Source organism: Lynx canadensis, chromosome B4 (assembly GCF_007474595.2).
Source record: "Lynx canadensis isolate LIC74 chromosome B4, mLynCan4.pri.v2, whole genome shotgun sequence".
NCBI lineage: Eukaryota > Metazoa > Chordata > Mammalia > Carnivora > Felidae > Lynx > Lynx canadensis.
Genome location: NC_044309.1, coordinates 53,344,463 through 53,368,491, shown reverse-complemented (window position 1 = coordinate 53,368,491; position 24,029 = coordinate 53,344,463). Strand labels below are relative to the sequence as shown.

The window sequence follows — 24,029 nt, the reverse complement described above, 5'->3', positions numbered from 1 at the left end:
CTTCCTTTCAGAACATTATTACTGACCATTGCATCGAGCAAAGTCTAAGAATCTAAGCAGAAGGGTTGCAGCTATTAAGGAAGCAAGTCAGCAGAACTTTTAGCAACGTCATGACGCTAATGACAGGAAATTGGAGTCTGGGACTGCCGCCCATGGCAGCTAGAATGTGAATGTCTAACGGCCAAGTGAGAAGGGGGCAGTTTTTCCCTGGAGCCTTTGGAGAATTCTTAAGCTGCTATAAAGGCAGAAGATTAAGAACATACGCCGGAAGCTACTGAAAATTTCATCAGAGTTTTCTGCAGTGCTGAGAGGTTGAAAACTTCTAGTCAGAACATTCTAAGAAGAAGAGGTCATCGTATATACCCAGACTCTCAAGTGACATTCTAGGAGGGGGACAATCTAGCAAAAGAATCTGACAAAAACCATATTCCAGTCTTGAATCAGCCCAAATTCTAATTAAATGAAGTAATTTTACCCAAAACATTCACTTTCCTACCTGAAACATACTTAACTGTCCTTAATTTTGATATCTATACTCTTTTCCATAGATCTCCAGGTCCTATCTGCATGTCTGTTTCCATCCCCCCTTGTGCTTGCCAATTTTGCCACTCATCTAGACTCAAGTTCCTTAAGCTTTCTCTCAATGTGTTGGATCTTATCTCTTTTCATCTTTCATTATTTGAAAGTCTTCCCTCTCTTCCTCATCATAGCCTTTAACACACTAAATAGTAGTAGCTATCGATCTGTTTGTATTCCCCACAGAATGTAATCTAGTGACAGGAGGAAGTGGGTCTGGCTTAATCACTGCCATATTCCCCAAACTAGTTCAGGGTCTGAGACTGTGATTGCTTCACAAATATTTGTTGAATAAAGGAAGCTCAAGGGAAGAGGAGAAGCTGATGCTTAGAAGTATACAGTGTACAATTGAGTCCAACGTGGAAAACCCCATGCAAGAGTAGATTCGAGATACCAGATGGGAGAAATCACATCAAATTTCATTTTGTACCAGTCTTGAAAGGTAAGGAAAACTTCCTGCCCATTGTGCTATTGGGTTTTTTCGTTGCTAATTGTGGGCTTTTCCAAAGGGCTCTCAAAGGTTCTGAACTGTATTTTCTCCAAATTTAATTACCTCTTCCTTTTCATATACCCCTTTATATATGAGGGGATGAGTGACATAAAGAATTTCTTTGAGGGGCGCCTGGGTGGCTCAGTTAAGCATCTGGTTTTGGCTCAGGTCATGATCTCACAATTTGTGGGTTTGAGCCCTGTGTCGGGCTCTGTGCTGACAGCTCAGGGCCTGGAGCCTACTTGGATTCTGGTGTCTCCCTCTGTGCCCTTCCCTGCTCATTCTCTCTCTCTAAAACAAACATTAACAAAATTAAAAAACAAAAGAATTTCTTTGAAAGAATTATATATGTATAGCAAATGAAGCATTTCTTAACTCCTATAACTACCATACTCCTGAAAACTAATTTTAACACTAAAAATAAAATTGAAATTGGCATGTACATCATTAGCTTTTATATTACAAGATGATGCTTTCCACAGATTATCCTCAATGATGATAGTATTTCCTATTCATCCAATAAGTTCAAGATAGGATACCTAGAAGAAATTGAAAGCATCTGTGGAAATTTAAGAAATTAATTGGTTATTGGGGGCTTTTTCTTTTAGAATAGGTCAAACCAAACATATCCTAGTATGAATTCTCAGAATCTTATTTCAACACTTAAGGCTAGTTTACCCCATGACTACACACTCACTAAGGAGGAACTCTTCTCCTAAAAAGCTACTAACCTGGTCGATTTGGCTTTTTTGAGTTTACATGGTTAGCTGCAGAAACAGCATAGGACGAAGTGAAGGATCTGCTTTTGGTGAGGGTCATCATCACTGGGTTATTCCAAGAATCAGGACAAACAGCACTATAAAGACAGAGCATAAAGAAAAATGAAGAAATTATTAATCAATTATTGGGATAGATCTTGCCAGAACGCAATCACCATTTCCATATTCAGCTTGCCAATCTGAGTCATGGTCCAGCTTCAGCAACATGAATACATTACTTCCAAATAAAAAAAATAAGTTATCTGAGCTCATTTCTGCTTCAGGATACAGCAGTTACTCATTAAACATACTGGGTTAATAAAAGAGGAAAGATAATTTTCCTATTTATCCAGTTAGTAGGAACCAGACACCTTCTTAGTGTACTACTATAATCATGTTCCTCACAGATTTTCTAAAAACTTGACAAAGTTGTTTTTTAATATTATTTTTTGAGAGAGAGAAAGAGCAGAGAGCATGTGTGAGCTGGGGATGGGCAGAGAGAGAGGGAGATAGAGGATCTGAAGTGGGCTCTCCAATAAGAGCAGAGAGACCAATGCAGAGCTTGAACTCAGAAACCACAAGATCATGACCTGAGCCAAGTTGGATGCTTAACACACTGAGCCACTCAGGTGCCCCCAAATTTGACAAAGCTTTTAACAAAGTTCGTAATTTACATTAGTTATGAATGGCAGGTGCCTCATCTATTCTTGGTATATCTGAATTCGAAAATAAAGTGATTATAAAATTATTCAAAGATAGTATTCCTTTGCACAAGCATTTTTTTGTGAAGAAAAGTTTAGCAACAAGCATTTAGCCTACAATTTCTTTTATTGGTGACACCCTGGAAAGAAAGGGATGCTGAGCCAAATCCCCTTGTAAACACGTTAATAATGGACATTTTGATAAACACAGTGATGCTGTTTAGTAGGAGAAAGGTAATGGACAGTGAGTCTTCATCTAGGGATGCTTTTATCAAGCTATCCTTGGTTTGCCTAGATTATAACTATAAATAAATCTGGAATTAATGGATCTATGGAAGGTTGGGGATGAGAATATTACACACCCATGTAATTAATGGGATATGAATTTTGGAGGTGTTCTAAAGCAAAATTTATTTGAATGCAGTGCTCAAAACCTTAAGTTAAATCGGAAACAGAATATATTGTAATTTGAGAGAGAAAAAAAAATTTAGGAAGCTATGTTGGCAATCTTGGAATGCTCCATGGGAAAAACACCTGGTCATGTTTTGCTAATACCTTTGCGCTTTTAAACATTTGTAAATTTGGTACTAGGTCAGATCTATAATTTGCATGAGTATAACTGGACAATTTGACATTCTGCCAATCTTGGACTGGCAGCCTCCTTTCTGGCAGTGTAAGCAGGATGTACCTGGTCTGTGTGGCTTATTGTAAATAAACCTGAAATCGATGGAGGTATGGAGTCATGAATGGTGGAGATTGGTCGTGTAAGATGTATAATTAATAACGCATAATTTAGAGGTGTCCCATAAGCAAATGGCTTCCTCTGTGCAAGCAACATTATGCATGAATTACTTAGAATTCTGCATGTTAAATACAAAATAGACCCATGTGCTAATGTGGAAAAAAGGATTTTTTAGGGGGCTGCACTAATAGTTTCATACTTCTTGAAGGAAGAATGCGAAGCATGTGTTTTACTACTGCCTATATTCTCTGATTATTAGTAACATTAGCAATGAATAAAATCCATAACTACAGGGCGCCTGGGTGGCTCAGTCGGCTGGGCATCCGACTTTGGCTCAGGTCATGATCTCATGGTTTGTGAGGTTCGAGCTCCATCTCGGCTCTGTGCTGACAGCTCGTAGCCTGGAGCCTGCTTTGGATTCTGTGGTCTCCCCTCTCTCTGCCCCTCCCCACTCATGGTCTGTCTCTCTCTTCTTCAGATATAAATAAACATTAAAAACAATTTTAAGGGGCGCCTGGGTGGCGCAGTCGGTTAAGTGTCCGACTTCAGCCAGGTCACGATCTCATGGTCCGTGGGTTCGAGCCCTGCGTCGGGCTCTGGGCTGATGGCTCAGAGCCTGGAGCCTGTTCCGATTCTGTGTCTCCCTCTCTCTCTGCCCCTCCCCCCGTTCATGCTCTGTCTCTCTCTGTCCCAAAAATAAATAAACGTTGAAAAAAAAATTAAAAAAAAAAAAACAATTTTAAAAAATCTGTATATTGAATTCCATTTAACACTCTGACACTTATGTTACTTCATTTCTTATTTTCCTTTTCACATTTTTCTTCACTTATTGACTTAGGTATTTAAAAACTTCATCTTTTCCTCCTAATTCTAATAGCAGTTTACAAAACAAATTATAACAAAGACATGTTTATAGAGTGAATGAACTATGGAATGAACTCCAGTGATTATCAATTAAGAAAAGCACACAAAATAATATTTGTTTCATATTCTTCTTGAAATCTCATTCTAGGCATTTCAGAATGCCTAAAATTCTGAAACAATGAAATCAAAGAAACTTAGAATCTGAGATAGATAACTACACTATTTCTTTACAGCGCTGTTCTTTAACTTCTTTTGCTTGATTGAATGACCAATAAGATTACTATGAAGAATTTTTATGCAATGTATATTGGCCTAGGAGTTTTAATTTCTTAGTACATAACATAATGAATGGTAATTACTTTTCTATGTAGACTTTTAAAAGAAAAGACCTTAACATTAACTGCATTTTATTATATTTGTATATTTGTTATTATCACAAAAAGTTTTCTATTATGAAAGCTAGCTCAAAAGCTGTCTACTTTTTAATGAAAACATTGAAAATATGCTAATTCTGCAAAGTTTTATAAAGTATAATAGAGTACCTTTAATAATTAAGTTAATAAATGAACTTGAAGACAAATTAAATTCTAGCTATACAGTCCTTAATATAACATTTATTAAAACAGATATCAATAAAACAATAAGCTGTATGTTTATGTATATGTAGATATACGTATATGTGTATGTATATATGTGCATTATAATTTACTGGCACTTTCAAATACATTGCCTTCTGTGAGCCTCACAATAGCTTTCAGCTTTGGACTGACCCTCACACCTTCATGATTGCTGTTTCAATCACATAAATATGTACATAATAATTTGGGTTGGAAGAGGAAAGTAGCTTGGGGAAACCTTTACTTGGTCACCTCAAGCTGACAACAGGAAAAGTTTGTACATGTCTGCTGTGGAAGATCTCAATCCCCCTCCACAAAAGTAAATTTTATAATCTTAGTTCTACCCATAACAACACCATCCAAGGTTCAAAAAGTCTTACCAGATCCTAAGTTTTTGTTGTTGTTGTTTGTTTTTAAACCAAGTTTCCTTTCTGCCTAATATACTGAAGGAGGGGTCAGTTCAGTCACTAGGGTGTGATTATTTCAGACTTTTGTGACTTATCTCAAGCCTATTTTTTTTTTTTGAAGCATCTGGTATTCTTCTACCTGATTTATCTCACAATTGTGCCACAGTTCCCCTTCTCTGAAGGATTCTTTGCAGAGGATGCTGAGGCTCAGACAAGGACTGTTCTTCAGGACACGCATCTCTGAGTGGTAGGGCCAAGGTCTTTCTGATCCTCAGTCCAGCGTCCTTTCTACCCGGCTGTAGTTAAACTACCCAGGAGTGAATCACCTAGCTAAATACTGAAGGGGACATAAGGTAAGCTGAGGGTTGCTCCTAATTTCCACTTCTCATCTCTGTTCTTCTGATAACTACAGTCCTCAGAGTCTTCAATAGGCACATAGGAAGGAAGAAACAAAAAGGCTGAAAGGGAAGAAACCACAAGGGCTAACACTCAAATCAGTTTTGAAATCGATCTGTAGTTTTATCAATAGGTCTTCTAAGTGAATTTTTAATTTGGTTTATATTCAGGGCTGAAGATGATCTATGGCTATCTTTTCACTGTTTTCACCCATGACAAACGAGTCCACCAAAACTAGTTGTAGTTAATGGTGGTACTATTGCCACTAATATATGGTTATTCCCTTAAATTCTCTTCAGAATGAATTTCATTTACTCATTGTGGTGAAAATTTGTACTGTTTTCAGATTTATATCAGGATTTTCAATAGTATAGTGAAATTAAGGAATAGTAAAATTAGGGGGAAAGTATACTCTGGCAAGTCAGCTTTAAGTATTTTTTTTTCTTGGACAAAGAAAATGAACGAGATTTTACACTCTTCCTAAATTATGTTGAAAATATTTGATTATGAGTATTTATTTCATTAAGCAGGATGACAGGATCCCCGGGGAGTTCAGCTCATAAAAGTTCTTGAAACCCTCTTCATGATAATTTCAGTTACAGTCCTTAATCTCACTTAACTAAGAAGAAAAGAAATATAAGAAATGAAATGTGACAAGAAGTAACAAACAATTACAGAAATAAGGAATCATTCAAAAATGCACAAATGGATTTCTGGCAAAGTCACTGTATGGAAAAAAAATCATGGGGCATTAGCTATTCTATGACAGAAAGCCTGGCAAAATTGGTCGGTAAAATAGCTTCCCTAAAGATATACACTGAGAACAAAATCCATTTTCTTTCTTTACAAAAAAATTTTTTTAATGTTTATTCATGTTTGATAGAGAAAGAGCACAAGCAGGGATGGGCAGAGAGAGAGGAGACACACAATCCAAAGCAGGTTCCAGGCTCTGAGCTATCAGCATAGAGCCCAACATGGGGCTTGAGCTCAAAACTGTGAGATCATGACCCAAGCCAAAGTCAGATGCTTAACCGAGTCACCCAGGCACCCCCAAAATTCATTTTCTTAAGGAACAAATATTTAACTATGATCCAGTATCACTTATCAATATTTGCTGTTGGAGACACTGACAATAGTCAATATTTTCAGAGGAATATATCACCAAAGACCTGTCATTTAAAACTTTAGGAAATGTTCATGAATCAGATTGGGTAATCTTCTCCTGTGGTGGCATTTAAAGTTTTACAGAAGTCCAGGTAATAAAATGGAGAATTACACTGATACGTTAAAGAATCATTTGAGTTTGCTTTGGATTCTATAGGTTCATTAGACTATCCATGTTAATATGGGAGAAACCAATTAAACATATTTTTAAATGACAAAGAAAGAAAAGTTAGTCATTAAACTTCTAATTCGAAAGGTTTCCATTTCTCTGCCAATCTCAAAATAGTGCTTTATTGATATTCAAGGCCCAGGTCAGGAGAAAATTACTTCTAATATTACCTTCATGGAGTTCAACAAAGATGTGGTTATTTTTTAGTCATTTCATCATTAATAAAACTGATGCAAATGTTTTGAAAACCTGAAATCGTATGGGAAATGTTCTCAAAATTACTGAATTCATACAAAGTATGCTATTTTTATTCTAACTAGAAAAGGACAAACACAATAGCTCCCTCTAAAAGCACCTCTTTCACGAAGTTTCTTCAAAATTCTTTCTAGATCTTAACACTATCTTTCTTTAGCTTTGGTAATTCTGGCTTTTAAATCACTTTGTAAAATTTTAATTAACATACTACATAAAGTCTATTCTGTTTCTCAAATGAGATATTGTCAACATATTAGTTTCAGGTGTATAATGATTTGATATTGTATATATTGTGAAATAATCACCATAATAAGTCTTGTTAGCATCCATCACCACACAGTAAAAAAAATTTTTTTCTTGAGAGGAGGATTTTTAAGATTTACTCTTTTAGCTACTTTCAAATGTGTGATATGGTATTACTAACTATAGTCACCATGCTGTATATTATATCCCTATCACAATTATTTAAAACTCAAAGTTTGTACCTTTTGACCCCCTTTCCCTATTTAGCCCACATCACCCCCCATGTCCTGTCTCTGCTAGCCACCAATTTGTCCTTTGTCTAAATAAACTTTAATCACCAAATGTTTGAACATATCCAGATACCTTCAGGATGACGATCTACTTTTTGATCTGATCTTTTGCCTTTCATATCATACTAGGATAATCGGTCTGGTGGGCTGGGGGAAATCTAACAACAATTTGCAAATAACAGGTTGTATACCTTTGATTTAAGAATCTCAATATGAATCTCAGTCTCTGTAAAATCTAGCCTACCTTTGCTCTGGGCTCAACTCTTCCCATCCTGTCATACTGGCGGGCATTAACTCAACTCCCTGTTCCCATTTACATGTAAGGTCACACAACACAACTTAAGCCTAACTATCTAATATTAATTCCTATAGTACTGCTCTGCATTTAAACCATATACCATCTTCATTTTTGACACTGGCCTCCAGGCAACTGTAATTAGTTGGGCCACCTTTCCTCTGCAATTTATCATTCCTTTTGGCAAATAACTTCTCTAGAGACATGAAACCAACAGGAGCATTGCCTAACCTTGATGAAGATGCTTCATGCAGTTTGATGCTGGCACTACGGTCCCTCCGGACTGGGGCAGGCTCCAAAGTGGGTAGGCCTGTGGCTGAGGTGGTGGTTGTCCAAGTTGATGAAACACGTCTCAACAAACCAGGAGGCAAACTCCTTCTCAGACGCTAGGAAGAAGGAGTGTTGATTTTATTATCAAGCATATTTTTGATCACTGACTTCTATGTAATATAATGGGAGGAAATGGGTTTTAAATTGGAAGCAAATTTATTAAAATCTATTGGCTGAATATTACCTATCTGGATCTAGGTGGTCAGGAATTCAATAAAGGAATGAATATTACAAAATTAACATTTTGGGGTCTTCATCTAAACGATGACAGGGGCTCCTGGGTGGCTCAGTCAAGGTGAGCATCCAACTTCGGCTCAGGTCATGATCTTGCAGTTTGTGAGTTCAAGCCTCGCATCGGGCTCTGTGCTGACAGCTCAGAGCCTGGAGCCTCCCTCAGATGCTGTGTTCTCCCCCTGTCTCTCTGCCTCTCCCCCACTTGCACTGTCCCTCTCTCAAAATAAACATTAAAAAAAAGAATGACTCTGATACTAGCTTCCTATATTTCCTAAAGGTCTGAATATTCATCTTAGAATGTAATTCAATAGTAAGAGAAGAGGTCAAGCATTTTACATATCAGGATTGATGCCTAACTTCATGTCTCTTTTGAGACTGAAAGGAATCAGTTAATCTCTCTTCATTCCTTTACTGTCTTATCATGCTTAGCCATACTTTTTGCAGAGAAGCAGATGTTCAAAAAATTATGTAAATACCTAATTGAGAAAGCTGTGTGAAAAACACATTCCTGAGTCAAGAGACTCAGAATAGCTAAAGCAAGGGCGTTACTGACTGACCACTAGCTAAAGAGGACAGACGCCTGTTTACCAAACAGACAACTGCAGGATGTGCCAGAGATGACTTAAAACTTTTTTTGTTTGTTTGTTTTAGTCTTTAATATGACCCATTCTCATGCAAGGTCTAAACTGGCTGTAGGATCCGATTTCCTACAGCTTATGTTTGTAAAACTCCGATCTTACATGTAAAAAGAAAGAATTCTACAAATAACTAAGGCCATCTTTTACCTTAAATAATCCAGAATCAATCAAAACTGTTCTGAGTTCAAAACTTCTTGGGATTGGGAAAACCAGGAGCGTACTCTGAAGGGTATCACACAAAGAAATCATGTGCAGAGCATCCTTGGGTTTCAGAAGACACTGGATTTTAAACACTAGGAGCAGGGACTTTTTCCTGCCCCCACCCCTCACTGCTACATCTTTAGCCCACAGAACAGAGCCTGGCATAGAGGAGTAAAATCTTCTTCAAAGTCAAAATAATAATAATAATAAAAAAAAAGGTAACATAACAAGGTAAAGCTTTCACTTGTAGAAAGCTATTAGGTTTAAGGACACAAGTCTTTATGTTTAAATTTTTATTAACTTTAATCACCATGATCAACACGTCTTCACTGAGTCACTGACATAAATCTTCCATATGGGTGTGGGGTGACAACAAACAGACCCAGAAAACAAAACAAAACAAATTTAACCTTTCCAGGAACGTGTCCTTAATACTTACCTTGGGAATAGCCAGCTTGTCTTTTTCAGAGCTTTCTTCAGAATCAGAACAGGTGTAGTTTTCACTGAAGGAAATAACAGGATTCACGCGGGGCTTGTGAATAGCCTGGAAGGTGAGCTGGGTGCTGAGCAGGTTGCTCACGGCCCTCAAGGATGTGCACACATTGGGGGGCAGAGAAGGGTCTGCCAGGAGGTCGGTAATGAGACCATGAGCTTCACCCATCACGGCAATATCCACAGTAATACTGGTTCCTGAAGACTGAGACACCAAAAGAACAGTCAAGTGAGAGAAGAGCTGAGGCTGAAGGCACAGACAAAATTGGGCTTTTTTCTCAGAAATGAGCTGATTGACTCTTTCAGGTTGCAGTAAAATACATTCAAGTCACATTTCTGTGTCAAATTTACCCAAATGTGTCATGTCTTTTGCCATTTTTGTGTTCATGCATGTTTTTAATGTTAGAACTTGGGGAGGGGTGAGACATATTTGAAGAAATCCAAAAGATAACTAGTTTTTCAAAGGCAAGAAGTTTCAGAGAACTGGGGGAAAAACAAACAAACAAACAAACAAACAAACAAACAAAAACTTCCTATCAGCCACTCCTTATGAAGACCTCAACATTTAACTGCACTTTATTTAGAAATTTCATTCTGAAAGTAACATTAATATACTGTAAACTTTTTCTCTTCCTCCTTTTTTTAAAGTAGGTTCATGCCAGCGCAGAGCCCAACACAAGGCTTGACTTCATAATCCAAGATCAAGACCTGAGCTGAGATCAAGACTCCGACGCTTAATCAACTGAGCCACCCAGGTTCCCCAATGTACTGTACTTTTAATTCAGTAATATTTTAATGTGATAGTTTAGCCTGGTATGTGGTAGTTATTTAATTAAATGTTAAAGACAAGCACAAAAAGCAACTCCATTTGTGATCAAACTCACACATTGTCCCTCTTCTTGTGGTTGGTAAGAATAGTCATTTTAGTTCTGGTATTCTGCGGCACATCTGTCATATTTTGCAAAGTGCCTCTAACACTGAGAGTCATTACTCTGTATTTGCTGAAGAAAGGAAGAGCACAAAAAATGGAGGACAGGAATGATCCCGGACCTGCTGGCCAGGCCCAAATGCAGGCAGGAAGGCATGAGAGCAAAGGAGAGGATGGGCAAAGTCAAGGCCAAGGGAGCAGGTGAAGCTTAAAGACAGCGCATCAAAGACCGTTAATATTGGAATAGTGCCACAATATGAGGCACAGGAAACCCACATAACTGCATAACAGATTCTGGAACTAGGCTACGTACATCCAATCGTGACTCATAACCTTACCACTATCTAGATGCATGATCTCTGTCAAGTCACTAAGATTCCATCCTGTGATTTCTACATCCATAAGTGGATACAGTAATAGCACCAACTTCAGAAGGTAATTGTAAGAATTAAATGGGGCAATACATGTAAAGCACTCAATATTGTGCTGGCAATTCTAAGTGCTCAATACGGATAATGGTAAAAATAATAATGATAATTCTAGAGTTTTTCAATAAGAGGATGTTACAAGTTTGGTTATATATTTGGAAGAAAAGTTTAATCATCTACAACAGACTCAAAAATAAACTCCAGAGAGATGAAAAATTTAAGCATATAAAATTACAAGCAATTTATTAAAAGCAAATACTGGGGAGTAAGTTATAATCTTGGATTGTTAGAAAAATTATATAACTTCATAACCTGTCAATGAAATATATGACAGGTAGGAATAAAGACATAAGCTTCTATGTAAGAAAATACACCATAAGCAAAGGTAAAGAAGACTGAGAAAATATTTGCCCCACAGAGAAGAAGAAACATATCCAAATGAAGAGCTTCTAAAAAAATCAATAAAAGACAAATTTGGATAAAGGGACTGAATAGACAATTCAAACAAAATGTAAACAATCAAATACATAAAAAGCTCCTTGTCTCCCTCATATTTAAAATGCAAATTAATGTAATGAAAACTTTACTCATCAACGTGGCAAAATAATAAAGGATTGATAGCACCAAATATTAGTATAGTTTGGGGAAATAAGCAGTGAGTCAAAATAACCCAGTATTTGTGGAAGGGCATTTTGCTGAGTCTATCAATGTGTCATTTAAGTGCATATATCCTATGATCCAGTAAAACAATGTTGACAGACATCTAAAGAAAAACTGCAAATACGTAAAAACATGAGGACAAAGACACAAAAGTACAATAGTACTCTTATAACAACCAGAGAATGCAGTCATAAATGGGTATCTACAGGGAAAATGATACAAAGTTGTATTCTGACTATATTATACACTGGTATATAGTTTTTTTTTTTTTTTTTTAAGATTTGGGTAGATCTATAAATGATTACTTGAAAAAACACTCATATTGTTCACTGGTGGAGAAAGGTAGGTTCTCAAAAAGTGAATATGCATTATTTTTTATGATCAGAAAAATATAAAATGATGAAAACACCCATCATACAGGAAGACATGTAGCCTTGTAACAACTGTAAGTAAAGGCTAAATTTTTCTGTAAAGATACAGTATAGAATAGTTATGTCTTTTACCTTGGAATAATAGTACCATAATGATCATAGTGGCAGCTGATACTTATTCAGCACAAGTCTACAAAGTAGTTACTTCATTTATTAACTCCATTTTATTAAGATAACTTGCCAAAATCATAGTCAGATAGCTGAAACATGGAAACAACAGGCTGCAAATAAAGGTACTCTGATTCTACAGCTTAAGTGCTAACCCAGTACACCAGAATACATGTTGATTTTTTTTACCTTATGTTCCTAAATATATCTGTAATTATCTAATGCTTTATTTAATCACTGTGTCAAGCTTTTCTCTATTGGAAGACTAAATATCTGTTATGAACCAATGCACAAATTAAGTGTAATGTTAATATCTTTAGGATACATAATTATGCATACTTCACATATGTACCTACATTGCCAACTTCAAAACTGTTCATAAGAAATGCCACTGAACTAAGTTAACATTTTCCTTTGGAAACACATTTTTTCCAAGTGCATCTCTAATTATGATGCTTCTAAAAAACTCACTCAGTGTGACCTTCTGAAAAAACTAATATTTATTCCTATCCATGTTTCTCTAATGAACTTAAAATAACAAGTCACTGTATTGTTCCCCTTAAAAAGTGAAAATTTAAGTCAAATTGTTTTAGGACATAAAATTTTCAGACTTTCTGACAATGAAATTAACTGTTTATGTGCTAATAATTAATAATTAAAGAGGTTTCTCAAAATGCTCTCACCATACAAAATTTACAAACCTGAAGAAAAAGTAGAGCATGTTCATTGATAATTAGAACTATAATTTTTAATGAATTATTGGTGAGAGAACAAGTCTTTTTTTTATAATTCTCTAATTTTATGATTATAACATATTTTCTTTTTAATGCATTTATGTACTCAGAAAAAAACAAATCTTTTTTTTTTTTTTAATTTTTTTTTTTCAACGTTTATTTATTTTGGGACAGAGAGAGGCAGAGCATGAACGGGGGAGGGGCAGAGAGAGAGGGAGACACAGAATCGGAAACAGTCTCCAGGCTCTGAGCCATCAGCCCAGAGCCTGACGCGGGGCTCGAACTCACGGACCGCGAGATCGTGACCTGGCTGAAGTCGGACGCTTAACCGACTGCGCCACCCAGGCGCCCCAGAAAAAAAACAAATCTTAAACATTTTTAAAGTAATTTTAAAATAGAAACAGTACTGAAAACTCATTCTCCTGTCATTGTTAGTGTTACGTAAGAATTTAGAAAATAAGCACAATATGTATTTCAATGCTATTTATGCCATAGCTTTTGTAAAAGCAAAGGTCTTCAAGTAAAAACAAAGCAATATTCATGCCAGTAAGTAGTAAATTATCCATATTGGAATTAGCCATGAAAGCAAAGTGAACATTTTTACTATGGAAAAAAGTATAATTTAATGAAATATACTTAATACTGGAATGAAACCAGGTCTTTGATCTACTGGTTTTCTGATTCAAGAATAGAATTGTATAAAAGTCAAAAGTTGCATCACACACAGACGTTATCACCACTTTTTGGCTCAAATAACTAAAGGCTTCAATGAGGCATAAAATCTAAAACCAACAATCAGATTTGTTTGCCACAAAATCTCCAAGGCTACCACACGTGACTCACTGAAAGGCAGACAGATCACTATTTCAATAAGCAGCAGGCAAATTATAAAGACACAGGCAAGTCCAAGGAGTAAGTAACAAAGAATTTTAGGAGAGAGAAGCTTTGGTCAATGGTAGAGTTTTTTCATTGGAAGATACAAAATATGAAACAAGAGTGAGTCACAAAGAGGATACTGCCATACCCTATCCAACTTTAAAAATAACATAACTAAATTTCTAGGCATACTCAGAAATATTCCATTTCACTGGTGAAACCTTAGTGATAATAAATACTAAAGGTTAAGTTTATATAAAAGCTACTTTAAAGGAAAGTCTTAAGCTAACAGCATGAATCATCTTTCAGTGCAGTAATGAACTATATATACTAGAGCATAAAACCACGGTTGAGTTGTTTTATGGTGGAGATAATCAAACAAATCTTTTCCTTTAAAAAAAACAGGATCAAACAATATAAAACATTCTACTTAGCAAGCTCTCCTTATAACAGAAATATTTACACTTAACATTTAAGAAAATGCAAGTACAATTCCCTACACACCGTTTAAATGACAACCAAATTTGGATTGTTACCTTTATTTTTTTTTTAAATTTTTTTTTTCCCAACGTTTTTTTTTTATTTATTTTTGGGACAGAGAGAGACAGAGCATGAACGGGGGAGGGGCAGAGAGAGAGGGAGACACAGAATCGGAAATAGGCTCCAGGCTCCGAGCCATCAGCCCAGAGCCTGACGCGGGGCTCGAACTCACGGACCGCGAGATCGTGACCTGGCTGAAGTCGGACGCTTAACCGACTACGCCACCCAGGCGCCCCGGATTGTTACCTTTAAATAGAAACTAGGGAATTTAAGTCTGATAAACAGTAAAGTGTGGTTTTATATATTTTAAATATATATATATATTTATATGTTAAAATAAAATGTTAACATATAACAAATATATATGTTAAATATATATATTTATATGTTAAAGCAAAAATAGCTGATTCAAAGTGTCCAGTTTTTAAAATATCATCCTTTCCCTCCTTATCTCCATCCAGTCTATCTCACCATCTCCAGGCTGTGAATATACAAATGGTCTTGCTATACAATATGATCTAGTTGCTTCCAAGTTACTTTACTTATTGAACACCAAAGGCAGGGGAAAATCTGGAGTTATAGATAAGAAGTTAAAGAAACAATAACAAATATACTTATAAACACCATTAAACATAACTCCTAGACTAAGCAGGTATCAATCAATTCAATTATAGGAAATTTGTTTCACTTTTACTATTGCTGTGTTAAAACTTTGAAATTACACTATTAGTACAAGAAAAGGGAAAGCTTTCAATATGTGTAGGGATCAGAAAAAAAAAAAACGAGCACTTTAGGAAGGGCACTCAAGTTTCTAAATTATCCTAAGTTGCAATTTTTTAAAAATTCTAGATAAATCCACGTGACCAAATTACTAATAGCATGTAAAATAAAATTATATATCTTTAAGTAACATGTCAGATTATTTACTGTGGCACTGTGTTTGGGGTTCTGTCAACATATTATTTAGAAATGGGGAATTCCTAAAAGAAATAATTGCTAAGAAGTTTTAGAAAATAGCTACAGGAACAAGGTAAATAAAAAAAAAAGCCAACAAACACTATTTCACTTAAGGAATGAGAAGATGCCCAAGATAAAAATCAGAAAAGGACTGGGAAACTTCAGGTCAACAGCAAACTACTTGTTCAAAATAATCAGGGAGGTTATCTGGTTTCAAAAGTCGGGTGACGGTAACTCATCTAATACTTGATGAATTCTTTTGGAGGCAGCACCAATATAGCTAAGTTATAGCTTTTCTTCCTACACATTTTGAAGCAAACATTAAACTGATAATTTAATCAAATAGGTTGCACACATCCCTACTTCAAGGTGGAAGATGTAATAACTCTCAAGTCTTCTGACTCAGTGAATTAATGAATCATCTGATGAGTCATTTGCTTTGGAGATTAATTTATTCTAACTGGAAAAAAAAAACAGAATTAGGAGCAGCATAAATGCCTCTCTTCATAACTCTACATGAAACTCAAAGACAGGTACATATGCTAAAGAACCAGAATTGAAGACAGTTATCTAAGTAACCTAGTTGAGATGCTATATGCCTCAAATTAGATCCTCTTTTTTGTTTAATAGTTTAATTTATGATGGTTTCCCAAACCAACCACACAGGCTGTCTCTGGGCAATACTGTATCCATTGGGGGCCAGACAGCCTCCCCCCTTGTGAAATCAGAGAACTGGGTTGGATTTTCCCAAGGTCCCTTCCAATTCTATATCTAAAGATTCACATATACACATAAACATACATCAAAGAAGAAAGAAGGAAATTATTTTAAAACTTATTTCTTGGCATCGGTAAGCATTTTAAAAAATTTTAAAACAATTTAAAAGATATTACGCAGACAGAAAATTCTTTGTTGCACTGATTGCTAAACTTACCTAAGCTCTACCTTATAACTTATTATTGAGTTACTGGTGCTGTTTCCTTTCTGTGTTAAAATGCCCAGTGTCCACTGAGTGCTCACAAGCAAATAGGCTATTCTCTGGAATTTCCACATGCTTCTCCCAAGAATGGAGTTGTACATTTGCCAAATGTCGGTTTCCTTTAGTCCCACATCTGTTGAGGCCAGTTGTATTCGGTCACTGTAAATTACCTATGCTAATAAAATATCCATAAACCAGTGATACATGAGTCAAAACTGGAAGAGTTCCTTTGAAAACTAAGTTGAACAACTTTAAAGACTTCATAAATACATTTCATAAAAGTGAGGCCCTAATATTGATTTCTGTTAAATTAAGCAGGGGAGGTACAACTGTAAGGGTTCAAAAAGAAAGTGACAACATACCTGGAAGATTTTGAACTCAGAATGCTTTTATAAGTGCCTAAGTCATTTCCACTGTGAAATAAACAGAAACTGGCAGTGTATACAACGAGGTACAGGTGTGGTACATGTAAGAAAGACAACTTGCAACTCTAATCGATACAGTGGACACATGCTTACAGCAAATAGTCTTGGCTCTTCATCAAAAGATGCGTAAAAGCCTGCATATTTAGATGTATTAAGTTAAAATATATCACTAGAGGTATCGAAAATGTAGGTCAAATGTTTATAATTCTCTGCTTTAAAGTTTTTAAAATGAACAGACCAACTACGATCCTGATTGTATCTGTTAAGAGTCCCACATTTTAAATACACCTTTCACTTGAAAGCCTTCCAGTGAAAGGAACTATTATTAACAGTTATGTCATAGCTAGTTCATTACCACTCCTGAAACAAGGGGTAGAAAGTAAAGTTTGGTTTATGAATTAGCACATGGGGGTGGCAAAAAGGAACAGGTGCCTATTTTCATCATGTATGTGATTTGGAAGTTTGCATACGTGAGAAGTTGGAAAGCAAAATGATAAAGTACTGAGATAAAAGAGGAAGTTTTACTCATTCATCTATGTCAAATTAAAAAAAAATTAACATTTATTCATTTTTTGAAAGGCAGAGAGAGACAGAGTGCGAATGGGGGAGGGGCAGAGAGAGAGGGAGACACAGAAACAGAAGCAGGCTCCAGGCTCCGAGCTGTCAGCACAGAGCCTGACACAGGGCCCGAACTCACGGACTGCGAGATCATGTCCTGAGCCAAAGTTGGTCACTTAACTGACTGAGGCACCCAGGTGCCCCAAATTTTTATTTTATGAATTGGTACATGGGCCTTTATGAATTGGTACAGAGGATCTACAGCTAGACTGCCTGTATCCAAAACAGGGGATATAATAATATATTATATGATACTATATAATATTGTTGATGATTAAATGAAATCATGCTCATAAAGACCTCAGCAGAGTTGCTTGGCCCACTGTACATGTTTGATAAATATTATATATCCCCACCATTATTATTGCACTAAAACATTGTGGTAAAGTACTGCATGTATGTTTGTCTTCAACATATACTGGGACAGCAGTTTCTTCATAAATGAAGGCAGCATAGAGATATTTCTTTATCAACAAAAACAAAATAACAAAAATGAAAACCTGAATACTTTCACTTCTTATTCTAGGTAAATCTAAAGATCGTATTCCCTATTCCTATATACTGAAAATCGTTCTGAGATTTTAGGCTCTCAGAAAGTAATTGTACAAAAGTCCTGGTTTCAGTTAATATGGCTGATTGCACTGGTATAATTTATAACACAGTATGTGAAAGGAATTCTAAGAGCAGGCCTCTTAGCTCCATTGTTGGAAAGTTTTTTTTTTTTCTTCCTTTCTATTTAGTCATCCTGGGAGGCACCCTGGGAGGCAAACATAGCATGGGAAGAACATTCTCAGGGTGAAGAGCAAGCTGGGATAAGAGAGGAATAAACAGTGTAAGAGATGACACATAAAAGGAAAGAGTCACTGGGACTTTTCTTACCCAACTTTGGTCCTCAATGCTGGGAAAAGATGCCTGATGGGTTTTGGGAGCAGTCCCCTGCATCTTTAAAGCACAGTTTGCCACCCCCAACCCTCCAAATCGTTCTCTGGAAGGCTGTCTGTGGTACCAGGGAGTAGTATCTTGGTCTTTAAGGCCCTAAATTCACTTAGAAGGTGAGCTGGATTGATAAATGGTCTTTGGTGTATTACTGGTTCTGACCTCAAAGCCAGTAAAATTGCATATGTGTTTATACTTTCATAGGACCCATTTATAATTTTAGACTTGAAGTTGGTTGGGAAATTTTTTAAAAATGAAATCATGTGAAAATTTTGCAGTAACTCATTGTAGGCTGAACTTTGGCTACATGCCATCCTAAGGAAGCAGATGTTGCTTATTTTAATTTCTGGCAGGGACTAGAAGTTTACATTTGGATTTTCTCCTTAAGATAATATGTATGTACAGTAGGAGGAAAACATATAGGGCCCTTTATCAAACTGTGTTCCAACATCTCTGTGGGCCGGCCGCATGTGAGAGGTGAGATGCAGCAAAATGCAGCAATTGTCAGAGTTCTTAACTTCCTTCTCTTTAGATGTACAAGGAAGATTCCGTGCCCCCAAATGGGATGTAGTACACCATCTTGTGTCCTTACATACCTCCCTATAATCTATCTGCAGATAAGCCGAAAGTTGTTCATGCGGTCCCTGTTTTCTGTCTTCCAGAAACTAGCAAAGTCACTAAACAGCCTCAAAAACAACAATTAACACAGAACACTGTTTTAATCATTTAGGAAATAAACCATATTTATTAAGCACCCATATCGGGCTGCTTCTCTCAGTTTCTTCTAATTAGAAAAGATGAGGCGGCTGGTGGCTCTATGAGGAACTCAGGTACAGAACCAGTCATGTGACTGCTCCCACAAATGAAGGTGGGTAAGTACCCTGTAAAGTGCCAACTGTTATATAAATAAAAAGCATTATTATTTTTGTTGGTGAAAGAAACTGGGTTTTCTGATTGCGCATGAGTTTATAAATATAGAAAATTTAAGACTCTCTCAAGTATGAACTCATAAAAGCTGATGAATTTTGATGGTCTTTTATTTGTTAAATTTTAAGAACTGCTATTAAACTTGAACTCTTGAGGTTTCTGTTTGCTTAGCCTAGAAACAATTTCAGTGAACAACAGATGGCAGTATTCTGCCTTTTTAAAGAACTCTAATTGAAGATCTTTTTTGAATGAGAGCTGCTCCCTCAGTAACCAGCATAGTTCAGTTTCTTTTTTCACAAGAAAAAAACAAACACTAAAAGAAGAATAACTTACATAAGATTATTGGTAGAAAGTAATACAAAATTTTAAATTGTGCTATATGTTTCAGGATCATTGTCAAAGAGAAACTGTAATTACATCGTTACTAATTCTTTTACACTATAAACACTTCAGTTCTGTCGCCTATTCCCGTTTTCATAAGGTAAACACTTTAAAGATGATCCATTTGCATATACAATTAAACATTTTTCCCCATGTAATTTTCCATTGTGATTCAAATATCCGTAAAAACTAAAACGAAAACAAACCAAAACAAAACCATCCAAGTATGCATTCTGACATGACTGGTTGTGTCAGTCTTCATTGGCATCTGTTTTATCTGCCCTGTGTTATCTATCAGTAGACTCTTTCCAACCTCATGGGCAACGGGCACTTATCTATGCTACCGATTTGCTCCAGCTGCTGTCCACCCAGGAGATCTTACCTTGGACTGGTACAGTAGCACCCAAACGGCTCACCACATGAGTGCCTGGACCTCATGCTGGGAGCATCAAAAACAAAACAAACAAATGAAAAGCCTTGGAAGCTGTAACTTCAGAGAAACCTTGCATCTCTGACCAATTCTCACATGTATTTTTAGGACATCTCTGTCATAAACACTTGTAACAGTTTTCAATTCGACTTTTGATGTGTGATCTTGATAAAGGTTTGTCTTCCTCTTTCAGGCTGCCAGTGTTAGCACAAAGACAGTGCTAGTTTTCCTTTGCCAGTTTAACCCCAGACCCTAGTTTAGGATCTTACACTTTTTAGACATTCGATGATTTTAAAAATGAGTGAAGTTGTAAGTAGCATATTCTAAACCTCCAGAGAATTAAATTTCCTCTCTCTAGTTCTGTGTCTTAAAGAATACAAAGACAGACAAATTACAGCGTCCAAGGTATTTCCTCAAGACAGATAAATGAATTTTCTGGAAGCCATCCTAAAACATTTAACCTTCTAGCACAATTTCATATTCTCATTTTAATTTAAATAAAAATATTGAGAATTGTTAGACTGAAATACTGGAGACATAAGTAAAAACTGTATTTCACAAACTGATTCTGGAATAACTAATAAGCAGAAAATCATGAAATTGCCAAGGAGAATGAATAGTACTGATAAAAGAAAGTGATCTTGGGGGCACCTGGGTGGCTCAGTCGAGTGTCCGACTTCAGCTCAGGTCATGATCTCACGGTCCATGAGTCTGAGCACCGTGTCAGGTTCTGTGCTGACAGCTCGGAGCCTGGAGCCTGCTTCAGATTCTGTGTCTCCCTCTCTCTCTGCCCCTCTCCCATTCATGCTCTGTCTCTCTCAAAAATAAACATTAAAAAAATTAAAAAAAAAAAGTGATTCTACATATTTTTCTATAATCTGGTACATGTATGAAATGAACAAGCAGAGGATTCAGGTAAATGTATGAGTATTTTTTAGAGGGGGAAAGGAGTTAAAAGGACTGGAGGAAGAGAAAGAATGACCTTTCAGTGATAACACTCAGGTGAAGTAAGAGTGCTTCAGGTTGAAAAGAATTTGTCTGTGTACAGCATAGTGACTACAGTTAATAATACTATAATATATATTTAAGAGTTGCTAAGAGAGTAGATCTTGAAAGTTTTCATCACAAGAAAAAAATCTGTAATGATGCATGGTGATGGATGTTAACTCGACTTATTGTGGTGATCATTTTGTAATATACATATATATCGAATCACTATGTTGGACACCTGCAACTAATATAATGTTACATGTCAATTATACTTAAATTTAAAAACAGAAGAAGAAGAAAAGGATGTGTCTGGAGAGGTTTGAGGGAATACATCATGACAGGAACATGAGCCAAATGTAAGAGCTTTGATTAACTACTAAGAGTAATGAGAAGCCCCTGCAGGGTAGTGACATCATCAGTACGTGTGGAAGAAAGAGTCAGGCTGACTTTCAGGCTTCTGACTTGTACACATGGGTAGCTAAGAACCTTCCCTTAAATTAGGAATCACAAGAGAAGGAATGAGTTTTGATGTGGATGCTAAGATACTCATCCTTCAGTAAATATGCGATATTCACATGATGATTCAAGTTGCACATCAAGAGAGATATCTGAACTGAAAATATACACCTGGGTATCAATGGCACCGATATGGTCATTTCAGTAACACCCTACATGGCAGTGTATAAGAAGAAAGAAAGATAGACTTAAGGCAGGGCCATAATCAATACCAGTTTGAAAAGGTCAGGGAGAAGAGAAACTGGCAAAGGAAAATGAGAAAGGACAACTGAAAATTAAGAGCATGGGGCCAAATGGATAAAATAAATGCTTTTGTCAAGAGGAGAGGTATGGCCAGTGAATGTGAAAGATTAATAAATTCTAAAAAAAAATATCCATTAGTTTAGTATTTGGAAGGTCACTGGTAACTCTGGAGAGAACAATTTTAGTGACATGCTGAGGTTATAAGTCACACCGCAATAAATGAAGCAAAGAAAAGATATGAAAATGGAAATAATGTAGAAAACTCTTTCCTGAAAACTACTGTAAAATGGAAGATAGAGATATGTCCATATCCAGAGGGAAAACAGGCTCTAAAGAGCTGGCTAGCATAAATATTGAACCGGGGGAATCTCACTAGTGTGAGGGGTTTAAACTACAGTAAAAACACAGAGATGATAAAGAGATCAAGGTCCAAGAGAAGGAAGTAGAGGGTGACTAACATTTTCTATGGTAACAGTGAGAAAAAAAGGCTAAAGATTTGCAGATGAGAGGTTGGAGTTCCTATACTTTGGCTTTTATTTAACTCTGAAGATTAGTCATGAGTCCCTCATAGAGAGAGCGATGTAGGCAATGTGGAGGTTAGAGGTATAGAGGAGAATAAAGAACGTGTGGAAAAGGAGTAGGAAATAGCTGGCTAGATTCTCAGGCAATCCTGAAGGTCCAGCTGAGGTTAGAGACCTCAGCTCCAATATGTTGTTTGTGTACTTTTCAGTGTTACTCAGCATGAAATTTTATACGAAAAGGCAACAAAATGAAAACGGGAGGGGTCTGCCAGATGGAAAAGAAAGACGACTGAACAACTAGACCGAAGATTCTGGCGAAGTGGAAGAGCAGGCACAGAGCAGGTGAGAAACAGAGCAGTAAAGCTTGAAGAAGCATGGAGTCAACATACAGGGTCGGGTGTTTGTATGAGAAAAACAAATACAGGATGCCATTAGTAGGCTAGTCTCTCAGGCATAGAAGGTTTCTGCTTTTTATTAGCAGAAAATAAGGTTGAAAAGGAAATATGAAGCCTGATTTCAGATGACCAAGAATGAAGGACAAAGTTTTCTAATTCTATCAGTTGGTAATTGACTGATGAAAGATGTCTGAGAAGAAAAATGATGTAATCAAACAGTGCACAGTGCTTAAGGAAGATTAAGGTGTGGAGAGAAGACAGACTTGACCAAGGCTGCCACAGCAATGATTTTGTCCAACTAGATACTTACAGTATGAATGGCCAGGGAGGGAAGAGTGAAAGTAACATTAAGGAGAATCAGTTGCACCTGTAAATTCATCCAAGACTGAGACATGAAAAAAATATAATGTATTTATTCCTGTAGTAGTCTTCTTTTACTCTGGCCACAATATTCTCTCAGTTCCTTCTTTTGAGAATCTCTTCAAGTACTCTTGCCCTCACAAAATAAAAGGTGGAGAGTCTACTTGCAGGGTATAAAATCCACACTGGGTCTAAGCAACTAAGAAAATGTTCTTTTTTTTATATATATCCTGGTAGTAGCCCTCCAAATTTAAACATAGGGGTGAATGGATACTCTTAATAGGCCCAAGCTGTTTTAATACAACATCCAATACTTCATAAATGTACTGTTAAAACACAGTAAATTCTATTTTCTACAACTAGTCAAAGATACCATAAATTATGTAGCAAGGTTTCCAAACTTGTAAATAGATCAAATTTCAAAATGCTTTCAAAACCATTTTTTTTGGAACATAGAATTTTTCTAGAGAAATAACACTATAAACAGTGATGAAATTCCTAGGCAAGCTCACACAAACTTATACAACCACTTAATAATAGGTATGATAGCATTTTTTTTTTTCTACAGTGCAAATGTACCCTATTTCAACTACATTTCAATATTTTAAGACAAAACACATTTTTTCAACGGTGTCATTCAAAAAGGAAATATAGAGGCACTGGGAAACATCCATCTCTGCCTCATTTATTCAACAGTTATTAACTGAACATGTACTGGGTACTTTGTACCGTCTACATCCTAGGGCTATGGAGATAGACAAATTTGGCAGCTGCCATCAAGAAG

General features: G+C 36.4%; 1 protein-coding gene across 3 annotated transcripts in view; it reads right to left on the bottom strand.

The window, feature by feature from the left end:
* PDE3A (phosphodiesterase 3A) overlaps window positions 1-24,029 on the bottom strand; it is a 311,127-nt gene that overhangs the window by 58,123 nt on the left and 228,975 nt on the right. For all 3 annotated transcript variants that reach the window (XM_030321890.1, XM_030321891.1, XM_030321894.1), the window contains 3 exons: window positions 9,810-10,067; window positions 8,199-8,353; window positions 1,798-1,922 (listed from right to left, as the gene is read on the bottom strand). In XM_030321890.1, coding sequence (XP_030177750.1) covers window positions 1,798-1,922; window positions 8,199-8,353; window positions 9,810-10,067 — 538 coding nt within the window. The remainder of the gene's footprint in view (window positions 1-1,797; window positions 1,923-8,198; window positions 8,354-9,809; window positions 10,068-24,029) is intronic.